The following is a 13,375-nucleotide window of genomic DNA, read 5'->3' as shown; positions in this document are numbered from 1 at the left end:
ATTTGTTGCATTCCACTTTAATGTCTTTTTCACTGTGTGTGCATGTGTGTGTACTCTTATTAATTGATGATTTAGTAGTCAGCACAATATATTTATCATGCGCATGTAATATTGAGGTACAACTACTCTGAATACTAGGCATCACCTTGTAAGACAACAGTCTCAACAGTGACATCTTGCTTCATGCTGGTGTTCCCAGCTTGTCCCTGTTTAACAACCATCACCTCTGCTGGCTTAGCCACATGCCACATGGAGAATGTCTGTATTCCAAAACATCCTCTACAGTGTGGCATATACTGATATGGACAATCTGCTTCAAGGATGCCTGCAAACGAGACATGAAGGCACGCATCAGTAGATCTGTGCAGAAGACCATGCAAATATGAATCAAACTGACTGCTGAGAAGAAAAACCAGCATGCACTGGTCATCACCTTTCGGCTCGAGTATCTTTTCATTTGTGTAAGCTGTAAAACTTGGCCAACAAAGAAAACTTGCTCTGTTGCTCAAAATGTTTGTATATGTCACAGACATGAGTACTATAGCTCACACTTTTTTGACAGTGGTATAGTATATAATGCCAAACCAATTTTAATCCCCTTTCTCCTTACCCCTTCAAATCTTGTAAATTATTGACAGGGCTCCCATTAGCACTGAAAGACAGGGAGTGCTGTGGACTTCTTCACTCTGGTTACAGGTCACAGAAGAGGCATAAGCAGAGGAGGAGGGGGGTTGTACATTGTCTTGAACAGCTTGGCAGCTTTTTAGTTTTCATTTTGTCAGGCTTGCAATGCTGTGCACCAATCAGTGCCTTGCAGCCTACTCTGCTGTCACACATGCACTTTTTTTTAACTTGTTAAGTGGGCTCAGCTTTGCTACTTTGCAGTCTGTTCGGTGTAACTTCATTTTTTGGAGCATGTTGGACTTCCAACAACATTTTAGTGTGTCCCTTTTCTTTTTCATGCTTCATGAATGTATGCATGCATGTTAATGGGTATCTTTTTTTTCTTTCTTCAAGTTGGCAGGCTTTGAAGTTCTTTTTTACCTGCTATTGTAGCTGCTTGCAGCTCAGTTTCTGTGCACCCCCCCCCCCCTGCCCCCTCTCCCTTCCTCCTCCCCCTATATTCTTGGTTTTAATCATGGCTGACATCAGTTTAAATCTGTGAAAAGATTGTTACTCAATGCATTTATACACAAGAAAGAGATCATGCAGAACCAATCCTGTTTCTGACATGTCAAAGGATGTATATTTAGAAATATTTTAAAATAATCCTAATAACTCTTCTGCTTTCTCCATCTCCAGTTAGGAAGAAGCAGAACACTGCAATGACACAACTTTTATTACTTTCTAATCATGTTCACTGCAAGGCACACTATCTCCATCTTTCATTGACATCAGATCCACAACAGATTTTATTATCAATTTGCAAAAATCTTTTCTTTTCATAAGTGCACCTACATTCTTATATGTATGTGCACATATTTCCAAATAGAAAAAGATAACATACAATATAAAACAACCATGTTTTCACAAATTTATCATTTCATAGAACAATTGCAATATACATACTTAAAATTTGGAAAAAACCCACACTTACACAAGTTTCTATTTTCGAAACATAGCAACTCCCATCCCTCATAGTGTCAATTGGATTCTTGCACACATGTATTTAAGTAGATACTACATGCTGCACTTCAGAGGTGTACCATCCCTATACATCACACACATTTATGCAAGCAAACAGATACCCAATTTTGTACGCATGCTGGGACGTTTCACAAAAGCTGAGGCTGTGACAAATTCTTTCATATCTAACTATCAATCCTGCCTAGCATTCCACCAAACTGAAACCATGATCTGACATTTGAGTGGCTGTAACTAACTGATTACTAAAATCACAATATTAACTATAGTGGCTAAAGACATCTGAACCACTGTCAATAACTTGGCACTACCATCCCAACTAATGATCAGTGGTGGCCTGGTCAGTGGTAACGCATCACATAGGCAGCAAGAAAATCTGAGCAAACAGATTCAAATCTCACATTTGCCATTATTTTCTCCTCTTCCACTACACCTTAAGTGGTGGTCTTGACACTGGTCCAAGTCCTTCAGATAAGATGATAAACCAAGCTCCCGTGTGCAGCATGTAAAAGAACTCATGGCAACAAAAGGATTGTGCCTGATAAAATCCTATAGAAAAATCCACTTTAAAAAGAAAACAAATACTCTTGCAGGCAGGGAAAATAAAACAGAGTAGTACTGTACTGCAGTTACATGCTTTACCTAAAGAGAGCAGCCCGGATTTCACAAAGAAAAATCTGTTTTGAAAAATGTAATGCAATACAAAATACAACATGATACAATACCATCCACTCCTTCTGCCATTTTAACCTTCCCCAACCAAAGTCAGTTACCCATGCAAACCCTAGTGGAGTAAGGAAAAATACAGTGCCTTTTCCAAGAACACAAAACCATGCCAAGATGGTGCCTCCAACCCTGATCACTGGTGAACGCTGAATCTAAAGTCCAACAAACTGCTGATTCTGTCACAGTATCTGATATATATAGTAATAAAAAAACAACAACATATATACACAAAATGATCATACTTGCTAATAAATGTAACAGGCATGTGAGTGCTTTTGCTTTCTTAACTTCCCTGGAATTCAGTGATTCTCTCAGACTTGTGCAGACCACACATGAGATGTGTGCAAGATTTTTCCTGTGATGATTTTCTAATTCACTCACACTTTTTTTTTTTTTTTTAATTTTTTTTTTACACATTACTACAAGTGATAAACATGTCACCTTATTTCAAGTGTTAAGAAGAATTCATTTGTCTTCGGACAATTCACCTGGTGATAACAAACTGTAGTGTTCTTGAACAGCAGCTGAACTGTTACCTCAACTGTCTGTTATTACAAACTGAGGCACATCTCACTTTCAGTTCTCAATCCATTTCCCCTTGCTGGTTCCCATATCATTAGTATGTTCATTGTCAACAGAACTCGCTCACTCTGGCTTTTTCAAAGACAGGTAAAGTTTCTTGTTGATGGTGGTCCGTTCTGGATTTATCCTCTTCAGGAGCTGAGCTATCATGTTGCTCATCTGTTCGAAGGTCATGTTGAGCTTCTTGGAGCGGAACTTCTGCAGCAAGTCTTTTGTTGTCATTGGCTTCCTCTGCAGGTAACGCCGGATGGTCTCCTCTGTTATGCCATCACTGTTGAGAAGATGTGATAAATGTGAATTTCACAAAACAAAATTAGGTACACAAATAATAGTAATAATGCACAATACTAAATCTGGATGCTGGAATGGACCTCAAAACAGTGTTAGCATATGAGTTAGCCAGCACTGAAGGATCTGGAATCCAGCAAAGATGCGACATTCCTTTTGCAACCAAGACACCTTTTATACAGTTGAGTGCCTATAACAGTATAAGATGTCAGCTGACGTCCTGCAAAAAGTGTTGCAATAATGCCTTACTGCCTATAAGATGTACACTGACGTCCTGCACTTGTTCCAATTTTTCCTTCATTGGAGTTTGGTTCAATGCACACAGACAGACTCTGAATGGTTAGTTTGATGTGTTTAGATTATAAAAATACTATTCAAATGAGCATACATCAGGTAGAAGACTCCTTTCTACTCAATAATGATTTTCTAATTGGACCATGTGGAATGCATGTGGAAAGGGGGTTGCATCATATCCAAACAGGAGAGGCAAGGCCTTCAAGACTCACTTGTGATACACTTTAAAAAAAAAAAAAAAAAAAAATCTTATCGTAAAAATGTGTTCTGTATTTGTTATTATAAAGCTTCGCATTTTTTTTTAAAAAAAGAAAGAAAAAAAAGTCCTAACAGATTCGAACCCTGCGTGTTCGGGTGAGAACAAACTACTGCCTTATCCATTACACTATCGTGGCTCCTTAACTGACATTCTAAAATTCAACATTTGAACATACTTTTTTAAAGGGCGATAAATCAATTGCGGTATTTGCAGTGAGAACGCTGTTTAAATCATATCATTCTGGTGTATCCTGGGCATTCAAAACATCGCAGCCTTGAGTGAGACTCGGCTTGCAGGCGAAGGCGAGCTCTGTGAACAGGGATCTGGTTACACCTTCTTCTGGAGTGGACGAGGAAGCGAAGAGCGACGTGAGGCTGGTGTTGGTTTTGCAGTAAAAACAGCACTTGTCAGCAAGCTAGCTGGAATCCCAAAGGGAGTCAACGATAGGCTTATGACCATGAAACTCCCACTGGCATCTGGCCAGAAGCACCTCACCATTGTCAGTGCCTATGCCCCAACCATGACCAACCCGGATGAAGTGAAGGCGAAGCTCTACGAGGACCTTCACTCTGTCATTGCTGCTATCCCTAAAGCAGATAAGCTTATCATTCTTGGGGACTTCAATGCTAGAGTTGGCTCTGACTACATCTCCTGGGATGGAGTGATTGGAAAGCACGGTGTGGGCCACTGCAACCCAAATGGATTGCTTTTGCTTCAGACCTGTGCAGAGCACGAACTGCTGATAACCAACACAGTTTTCTGCCTCCCTACCCGTAACAGGACGTCATGGATGCACCCTCGCTCAAAGCATTGGCATCTCATCGATTATGTCATTGTCAGGAAAAGGGATAGGCAAGATGTACGTGTAACAAAGACCATGTGCGGCGCTGAGTGTTGGACAGACCATCGCCTTGTAGTCTCGAAGCTGAACATTCGAATCCAGCCCAAGAGACGCCCCCAAGGCCAGAAGGCTCCAAAACGGCTTAACATCGCCAAGCTGAAAAACATCACCATCAAACAGTCCTTTGTGGAGCTGCTGGAAGATTGTCTGGAATCCGCCTCTCTGGACAACCAGAATGTGGAGTCTGACTGGAGGACCCTGCGTGAGCTGATCTATAGTACAGCTTTAGAGACCCTGGGACCCATGACCAGAAAGCACAAAGACTGGTTTGATGAAAACTGTGATGAAATCAAGCAGCTTCTGGATGAGAAACGCCGTCTGCATCAAGCCTACCTGAGCAACCCAAAGTCCACATCAAAAAAGGATGTGTACGATGCCATCCGCAGGACTGTTCAGCAAAAGTTACGCCAGATGCAGGATAAGTGGCTGAGTGACAAAGCTGATGGGATCCAGGGATATGCTGACAGGCACGATATGAAGAGGTTCTATGATGCCTTAAAAGAAGTCTACGGCCCCACATCCTCAGGATCATCCCCCCTCCTCAGTGCTGATGGGAATACCTTGATCACCGAGAAGGAGAAAATTCTCGAACGCTGGGCTGAGCACTTCAACAGTGTCTTAAATCGCCCTTCCTTCATAAATGATGAAGCCATAGACTGTCTCCCACAAGTCCCCATCAACGAAGCACTGGACGATCCGCCAACACCTCTTGAGACCCAGAAAGCAATCTGTCTGCTATCCAGTGGCAAAGCACCTGGCTCAGACTCCATACCAGCAGAGGTCTACAAGGATGGAGGCACTGTGCTGACAAAGAAGCTCCATCAGCTGTACTCACTCATGTGGAAAGAAGAGACGATCCCCCAGGATTTCAAAGATGCATCTATCATTCACTTGTACAAGCGAAAGGGGAACCGGCAAGCCTGTGATAACCATCGGGGCATTTCCTTGCTCTCCATCGCAGGCAAGGATCCTACTAAACCGCCTCACAGCACACCTTGACCAAGGTCATTTGCCTGAGAGCCAATGTGGATTCCGGAAAGAGCGCGGAACCACCGACATGGTGTTTGCTGCAAGGCAGCTGCAAGAGAAATGTCAGGAGCAAAATGCTGATCTGTTCTCCACTTATATCGACCTCACTAAGGCCTTCGACACCGTGAGTAGAGAGGGACTGTGGAAGATCATGACCAAGTACGGATGCACTCGGAAATTTATTTCCTTGGTCAGCCAATTCCATGAAGGCATGCAGGCTCGAGTCCAGGACAATGGCGAAACATCTGCTCCTTTTGCTGTCACAAATGGTGTCAAGCAAGGCTGCGTCCTGGCTCCGACGCTGTTCAGCCTCATGTTCTCTGCAATGCTTACTGATGCCTTCAGAGATGGCGATGTTGGAATCGGCCTAAAGTACTGAACAGATGGCAAGCTGTTTAACCTCAGAAGGCTTCAAGCAAAAACGAAGGTCATGACAGACATCATCAGAGACTTTTTGTTTGCTGATGATTGTGCCCTCAACGCTGGATCTGAAGCTGACATGCAACTCAGCGTCGACAAGTTTGCCACTGCCAGCAGGAACTTCGGCCTTACCATCAGCACGAGGAAAACTGAAGTTCTCCATCAGCCAGCCCCAGGGAAACCCTACGTTGAGCCCAACATCACAGTCAACGGTCAGAGACTCAGTGCGGTGGAGCGGTTCACATACCTTGGCAGCACACTGTCACGAAATGTGACGATTGACGATGAAGTGAATGTCAGGATTGCAAGAGCAAGCGCAACTTTTGGTAGACTCAATGCAAATGTCTGGAACAGAAGAGGCATTAGTCTTGAGACCAAGCTAAAGGTCTACAGAGCAGTAGTTCTCCCCACACTACTGTACGCCTGCGAAACTTGGACAGTGTACCAACGACATGCCAAGAAGCTTAACCACTTCCACACAACATGCCTCAGGAAGCTACTGAACATCAAGTGGCAAGACAGGACCCCAGACACAGAGGTGCTCGCAAAAGCCACCCTTCCCAGCATCTTCACCATCCTGATGAAGTCCCAGCTTCGCTGGGCTGGACACGTGGCGCGCATGCCAGACCATCGGCTGCCCAAAAGGCTCTTCTATGGCGAGCTGCAACAAGGGAAGAGATCACACGGAGGTCAGAAGAAGCGCTTCAGAGATACTCTGAAAGTCTCTCTGAAAGCGTTTGATATCAACCCTGACTCCTGGGAGGAATCTGCAGTGGACCGTGACAAATGGCGCGCTGCTGTGCACAAAGGCGCCAAGTTGTGCGAGGCCAACAGGACTGCTGCAGCTGTTCAGAAGAGGCAGGCCAGAAAGTCACGGGCAAACAAGCTCCCTGACAATGGTATGCCTGTCTTTGTCTGCCCCAACTGTCAGCGAACATTTTGTGCGCAGATTGGGCTATTCAGCCATCTGCGCATTCACAGATAGATTCATGAGCATCCTCCCCCCCACCCCACCACCACCCTCCCCACATCCCCCAGCTGGATGACAACGATGGTCATCATCGATCTCGATGGACACACCACCAAGGGCAATAAAAAATTCTTTTTAATGGCTATTTCCGCAATCACACTGCAACATTTAGCCGTTTTCACTAGACCTAGATAGATGTACAAGTTTAGTTACACCTGCCGGGAATGCAGTACGACATGGTCGATTCAAGTTCTCTTTTATGTTCATTCTAGTTTTATAGTTTTAAAGTTGATATGAAAATTTAGTATTTTGTTAAACTAATAACATGTAGAGCCAAGTACAAGTACTTCTAAACATTGTAAGAAGTGAAAAGGACTTCATTTTGAGAAAAGTCAAGACTGGAAATTTTTTTGTTTTATCGTGATCAGTTCAAGGGTATTAACTCGCATGGTTTACAATTTTTAACTGTGAATTCCGACTGATTCTGTGGATATTTTTATGGCAGTTTGAGGCATAATCCAGTAAATGATGAGGCATTCACAAATCTTTCTCTGAATAAATATTTAACGGTTTCCTTCTCCAACTTTCCATCACGTTATCATGTATTGTCCATTGAATATAGGATTGAACGGGCAGGTCAACAACTTGAAACAAAATGGCATCGTTCGCGTTCACGAAGAATATGAGCACGCGCTTTGAATGTGTATAAATATGTGTACGCATTTGATTTTTGCCCATGACCTTCAGGGCTCAGCCAACAGATCTGTACAGTCCACTCATCGCACTGATTTTAGTATTTTCCGAAAAAGACTACTTGGGCGAATGAACTTAGTGAAAGCCCTGTACACTGAGAGTAAAACACACAAGCTTTTTATGTGTTGAGTACAATTTCAAAATGTAATGTTTAAGATGAGAAAGATCAGTTTAACTCTTTCATCCCTGCAGCACGGTTTTCCGGTTTACAGGATTTTTACCCTTCATTCCTGTAGGCCGGAAAACCGTGCAGCAGAGAATTCCCCCTTTCCTTCCTGCAGCCCGGAAAATCGGTTCTCGCGGTAAGCGCTTTGAACTTCCCGCGAGTCGTGTCATCAGTGCACGTCATCTATCCTTGACCAGGTCACTAGCGGGGCAGTGTTTATGAGTGGAATTGATGCCAGACACCCCCTTCCCCCTCCCTAGGCCGTGGGAAAGTGGGCGCCGCTACATTCTTGCTGATGTGCTGTGTAGACACACGGACACAGAAAAACGGAATGTGTAGAAAGTTTGGATTGTGACCAGTTTTCTGATGATGAGTTTCACAATGCTCTAACAGATAATGATTTCGATCTGTTTCAAACGAATGACAAGGAGAGAGTGCAATTAGCTGTTGCTACAGAAGCACAGATAGCGGGTGATGAAAAGTTAAAAAAGTAAGAAGTGTTAAAATTGTTGTGTATACTTGTGCAGTAACTGGCATGACTGCTTCAAGGTATATCACACACGTGTCACCTTTGTGTGGCACATTATGTGATGATTGTGACATGGACATGCCTATTTAGAGACAGTATCGTTTCTGAATAGTTTTTGTTCAAGAATTGTGTAGATAATGATCTGATTCTGGCTCAGTGACTGATAGTGTAGTGAAAGGCATATATTCTCTTTGAGACAAAGTTCAAATCATTCATGTGATAAGGACAATAGTAGTGACAATTGTGACAGTTTTTCGTGGATATGACTAGCAGTGTGGCACTGAGATACATGCAAAGCACTACTCAGTGAGTACCTGCATGATGTGCATACTCTGCAAGCAAAACACTGTCCTGCATGTAGTACGTAGTTGTATGCATTGTGTTTGACCCCAAAGTCACCTGTTTTATACCTGAGTGTCACCAGAGATGTCACCCTATAGTGTCAACAGGGTCTGAGACAACTTCTCACATCAATTCTGAACACAACAGTATATGACAATCTGAGTGTATTGTAATGAGCCGCGTTACCGTAAGCCTCCAAAATAAGTACCCTGCTTCATACTTTCTTTCTCTTCTCTAAATCCAGGAATGAAGGGAATATGCGAATGGTAGGGATCTCAGAACAAGGGGGAGTAATGGTTCATAGAAAAATAGGAACGAAAGAGTTAAGCAAATTAAGTCCCCTAGCATTAATTACAGAGTAATTTCCCTTTTTTACTATCTGCACCAAAACGTTTGCAAAATAAATAAAACTTCCATGCTTAGCAAAAGAAGTTCCTGTTTGAACAAAAAATGATAATAATGACTGCCCTTGTTGTTGTGTCAGAATATCAGATCAAAGTGCCAAGTTTAGAGAATACAAAAAATATCAATATAACAGTAAATGCAGTTTGCATATAACTAGGCTTCATTTTTTATTTTTTTGTGCCCATCCCAGAGACGCAATATTGTTTTAAGCAAGATGACTGGAAAGAACTGAATTTTTCCAACTATTATGCCTAATTTGGTGTCAACTGACAAAGTATTTGCGGAGAAAATGTCAATGTTAAAGTTTACCACGGACACACAGACACAGACACACACACAGACAACCGAACACGGGTTAAAACATAGACTCAATTTGTTTACACAAGTGAATCAAAAAAAGGGCTTTGAAAACTTTGGCCAGTAAAGGGAGTGTCCCCAGTCAGCAGAGTTACACAATTTTGAAAACAGTGCTTGTGATAATGGACAGCTTCGATGATGGAGAAGGATCTCTCTTTGTCTGATGATTGGTTTGAACACGAAGGTGACTGATAATGACAGTAATTCCGTCCGCCCATCAAACCATACAGTATTTTTTGAGCAAGTGGCTATGACTGACAGAATATGGGCAATAAGCGTTGGCAAAGGGGGAGGAGAGGGAGAGGAGTGATGTAAGACGACAGGTCGAATGTCAGCCAAAGGGTGTGGAGTGGGTGTGGCAGATGAACACCAGTGTACTCACGTTTCAATGCATACTGCAGTAAATCAACACCTGCCAATGTTCCATGATTTTCATCAAAAGCAGGGCTGAATGAGTACTGGACGTGAAACACATGCTTTTTGTTTTTAATGTTTTTGTCACTGAATCAGATGGTTAACGTGTTTGAAGAGGAGGCAAGCTGGATGCACAGCAGACACTTTTATTGGTCCACGTGCAACTTGTAGGGAGTGATTGTCATCAAATAATTTCTCTCTCTAACTGGTGAAAGCTCTTTGCTGTCAAAAAGCTTGCATGCTCAGTTTCAAAGAACATGACTGACTTTTATGTTGACTGTACACACACTGGTCATTGTTGGGACAGTGATTCACTTACATGTCTACATGAGGTTTGATTTGATTTTTAAACTTGTGACCAGTTTTTAATTTCTTCTACAGATATAATCTGACAATATGTATGCTATTTTGTTTGTTTACTTTATGGATGCCATTCTGTGGAGGTGAAAATAGATCTTTTTTGGCACACAAATCATTATCTTCACTTTGAATGCCTGAACAGCTATCTACAACCAAACTGACTGGGGTGTGCATGGTGGCAGATTCAGAATCTACATTCATTTTCCTTCACAAAAAACGTCTCCTTTCTTTCTGTATCTCCCATAGTCCTAGAATTCTTTTTAATCTATTACCCCCAAATCCTCAAAATTCCCTGGCAAGAGGAGAGCACTATTTTACAAAATTATCTGGCACTCAACTGGTTAAAGGTTCATTGTTCCCAGTACTCCAAGCCCTACAGATGCAATGCCACTGCTGGACTGGGAGAGTTGGTGTGGTTGACCAGGGTGACAGATTTTTGAGAAATTGATCTGGACCATAGGCAGTCCTAGCATGTAAAAGTGCCCTGGAGAGATAGCTGCCCATGGCTGAGCCTGGGCATGTGCTCATACACCACTGTAGAGGAAACCCTGGGACAGCAAAGCAGGGGCCTGTCTTCTTCACTTCATGGAGGAGCAGCTAATAATCATATCTGAGGACCAGCAAAAATACATCCACTCATTCACAGGGGATGTTTGTCCATCACGGGAGGTCAAGGATTTTCTCTTTTTTTTATTTTTAGTTTTAACAGGCTGGCTAATTCTTTCAGTAAGTGATATGCACTGGCTACAGAAGGATTTTCCAGGAGACTTATTTCCCTTACTTCACTGCCAGATGGGACAGATGGTCTGCGCCCAACCAGCTGTATTCGGTAGCTAGACACTTCTACAGGCCTATGGAGATCTTGCTTGACACCACTGCTACTACTCCCCCTCGTTTCTTCCTGTGAGTCTGACCATGTTTCTCTTGTCACCGGGAAATTCCCTCATCCCACGACTGCAACAGGCACCTTGAATAAGCTCAGCACTGTCAGGTGGACCAACAGGAAGAGACGAGAGTCATTACTGGCTGTGTATCCAGACAGGTCTCCATAGGCCTTTTGCAAGCACTGTAGCTTTCTTGGGTCCATCCAGGCAGCCAGCATTAAGATCTGCTTTCTATGTGGATAAGATCTACCCTCAACATGCTGTGCACATTTTTGTCTCTGTATTACCACACACCAATTATATTTCTATCTGTTTTACTCTGTTTTCAGAGGTACAGCAGTGAAATAGTTTGAGCATTATTGAACTTTCAATCCTATCAAGGCCAACAACAAATGCAAACCTGCTAGTGCCTTTATCGTATTCCTGTGCGTGCAGATGCAGACAATCAAATATGCATGTCAAAGATCCAATTACCCATGTTGCTGTTCCATGAAACACTGAAGTATCCATCATATGATCAAAAATTAAGTACGGCTGCGCTAACAAGAGTAAATCGGCCATACACATCAAATCCAACTTGTGAGCAACTGCTGAAGTTGCTGTGAACTAATGCTGAAGAAGAGATTTGGTTCATATTAACTCAGTTACACTAACTTTCCTAAAAACACCCCTCCCATACAATAAAATGAAATAAAATAAAATAACATACATATCATTTATTCAAAGAATTAAGTCCTGCAAGTTAAATATGGATTCAATGTAATGTTAAAGGTCCCATCCCGGCAGTTATGCCTCCATTAACTCATTCCATGCCAAGAGTTTTTGCCCTTGTGAATCCCTGAAAACCCAGGGTTTGTATTGGATGGGGAAACAAATTCTCAAAAAAACAAATAAACACCCAGAGAATTGAAATTTAGTATGTGTATTCAGTGAATGTTGTTCCATATTTGTGCAAAAAATTAAATTATTTACTCACCATCTTGTTGTTGATCAAGGTATTCATTTTTTGTGTATTTTGTAGCATTTCTGCACCCATCAGAAAGGTATACCAAGTGTCCTTGAACAGCTTACAAATGTTCCACATCACATCCTAACACTGAGGAACTGAAGACCTAGTACATGCAATGAAATATGAACAGATGGTGGAGAAAGTTGAAAATCACGCACACAAAAGAAAATATTGTCTCTACATAAAAAAGGGAGTTCACTGCACACAAAAACCTGATGTATTATCACTGACAATAGTCTTGTCTGGGGTGAAAAAGCTCATGGCAGATGATGTTGAGTCCTGGGCACAGCTTCACACACAGTGGAACTCCACATTTTGGACACCAGTTGGCAGTTTGGTTGGTGTTTTGGTGTGTTGTGGCGCTTGAACAGGTCTTCACAGACCTTGCACTTGCAGTAGCTGGTCACTCATATCCACTCCAGCCATGTTGGTGATGTAGTCTTGTACTGCAACTGGCTTCTGTCTTTCAGGACGGTGTCGTGTTGTCACACTGACCATGGTAGTTGGCAGCATGACTGTTGTCAGCACATGAACTGGTTTTTTGTCCTGCCACTTCAGCACAGCAACATGCCCTGCAACCATACACACACACAAATGATCATGCAGGTCTGACTCTTTCTTCTTATTGTTGTTTAAATTATTTGTTTGCTTATTCCCTTGTTTATTCTAAATATTTATATGAATGGAAGCATAATGTGGTAAGTATTTTTACATGTAGTCAAAGAAAACTACTTTAGATTTTTATTTTTTAATTATTATTATTTTTTTTTTTACAATATTACAAACAATAATGACAGTATCATCAGTATTAGTACTATTACTGTCATTTCTACAGCACCTTGTTCTACAAATGAACAAGTAAAACAGAAAATAAGTAAACATATGCATGCAATCACACACACACACACACACACACATATATATATACACACTCACCATTTTCAGTCCAATCACTGGTAAAAACACCAGCAAAGTCGTCCGTTTCCTCAGTGATTACGTTGTCAGTGTCGGTCAGCTGGCACATGGTCAGGACTTGCTTTCCT

The 13,375-nt window shown here is 42.1% G+C and overlaps 1 protein-coding gene across 3 annotated transcripts in view; it reads right to left on the bottom strand.

Moving 5' to 3' along the window:
* Nucleotides 1-1,399: 1,399 nt before the first annotated feature.
* Nucleotides 1,400-13,375, bottom strand: part of LOC143279978 (general transcription factor IIF subunit 1-like) — an 85,943-nt gene continuing 73,967 nt past the window's right edge. For all 3 annotated transcript variants that reach the window (XM_076584377.1, XM_076584376.1, XM_076584375.1), the window contains exon 13: nucleotides 1,400-3,223. In XM_076584377.1, coding sequence (XP_076440492.1) covers nucleotides 3,016-3,223 — 208 coding nt within the window. In that variant the 3' untranslated portion in view covers nucleotides 1,400-3,015. The remainder of the gene's footprint in view (nucleotides 3,224-13,375) is intronic.

This window comes from Babylonia areolata, chromosome 3 (assembly GCF_041734735.1).
Source record: "Babylonia areolata isolate BAREFJ2019XMU chromosome 3, ASM4173473v1, whole genome shotgun sequence".
Classification (NCBI taxonomy): domain Eukaryota; kingdom Metazoa; phylum Mollusca; class Gastropoda; order Neogastropoda; family Buccinidae; genus Babylonia; species Babylonia areolata.
The sequence above is the reverse complement of the archived record's forward strand: the minus strand, read 5'-3'. Positions and strand labels throughout refer to the sequence as shown.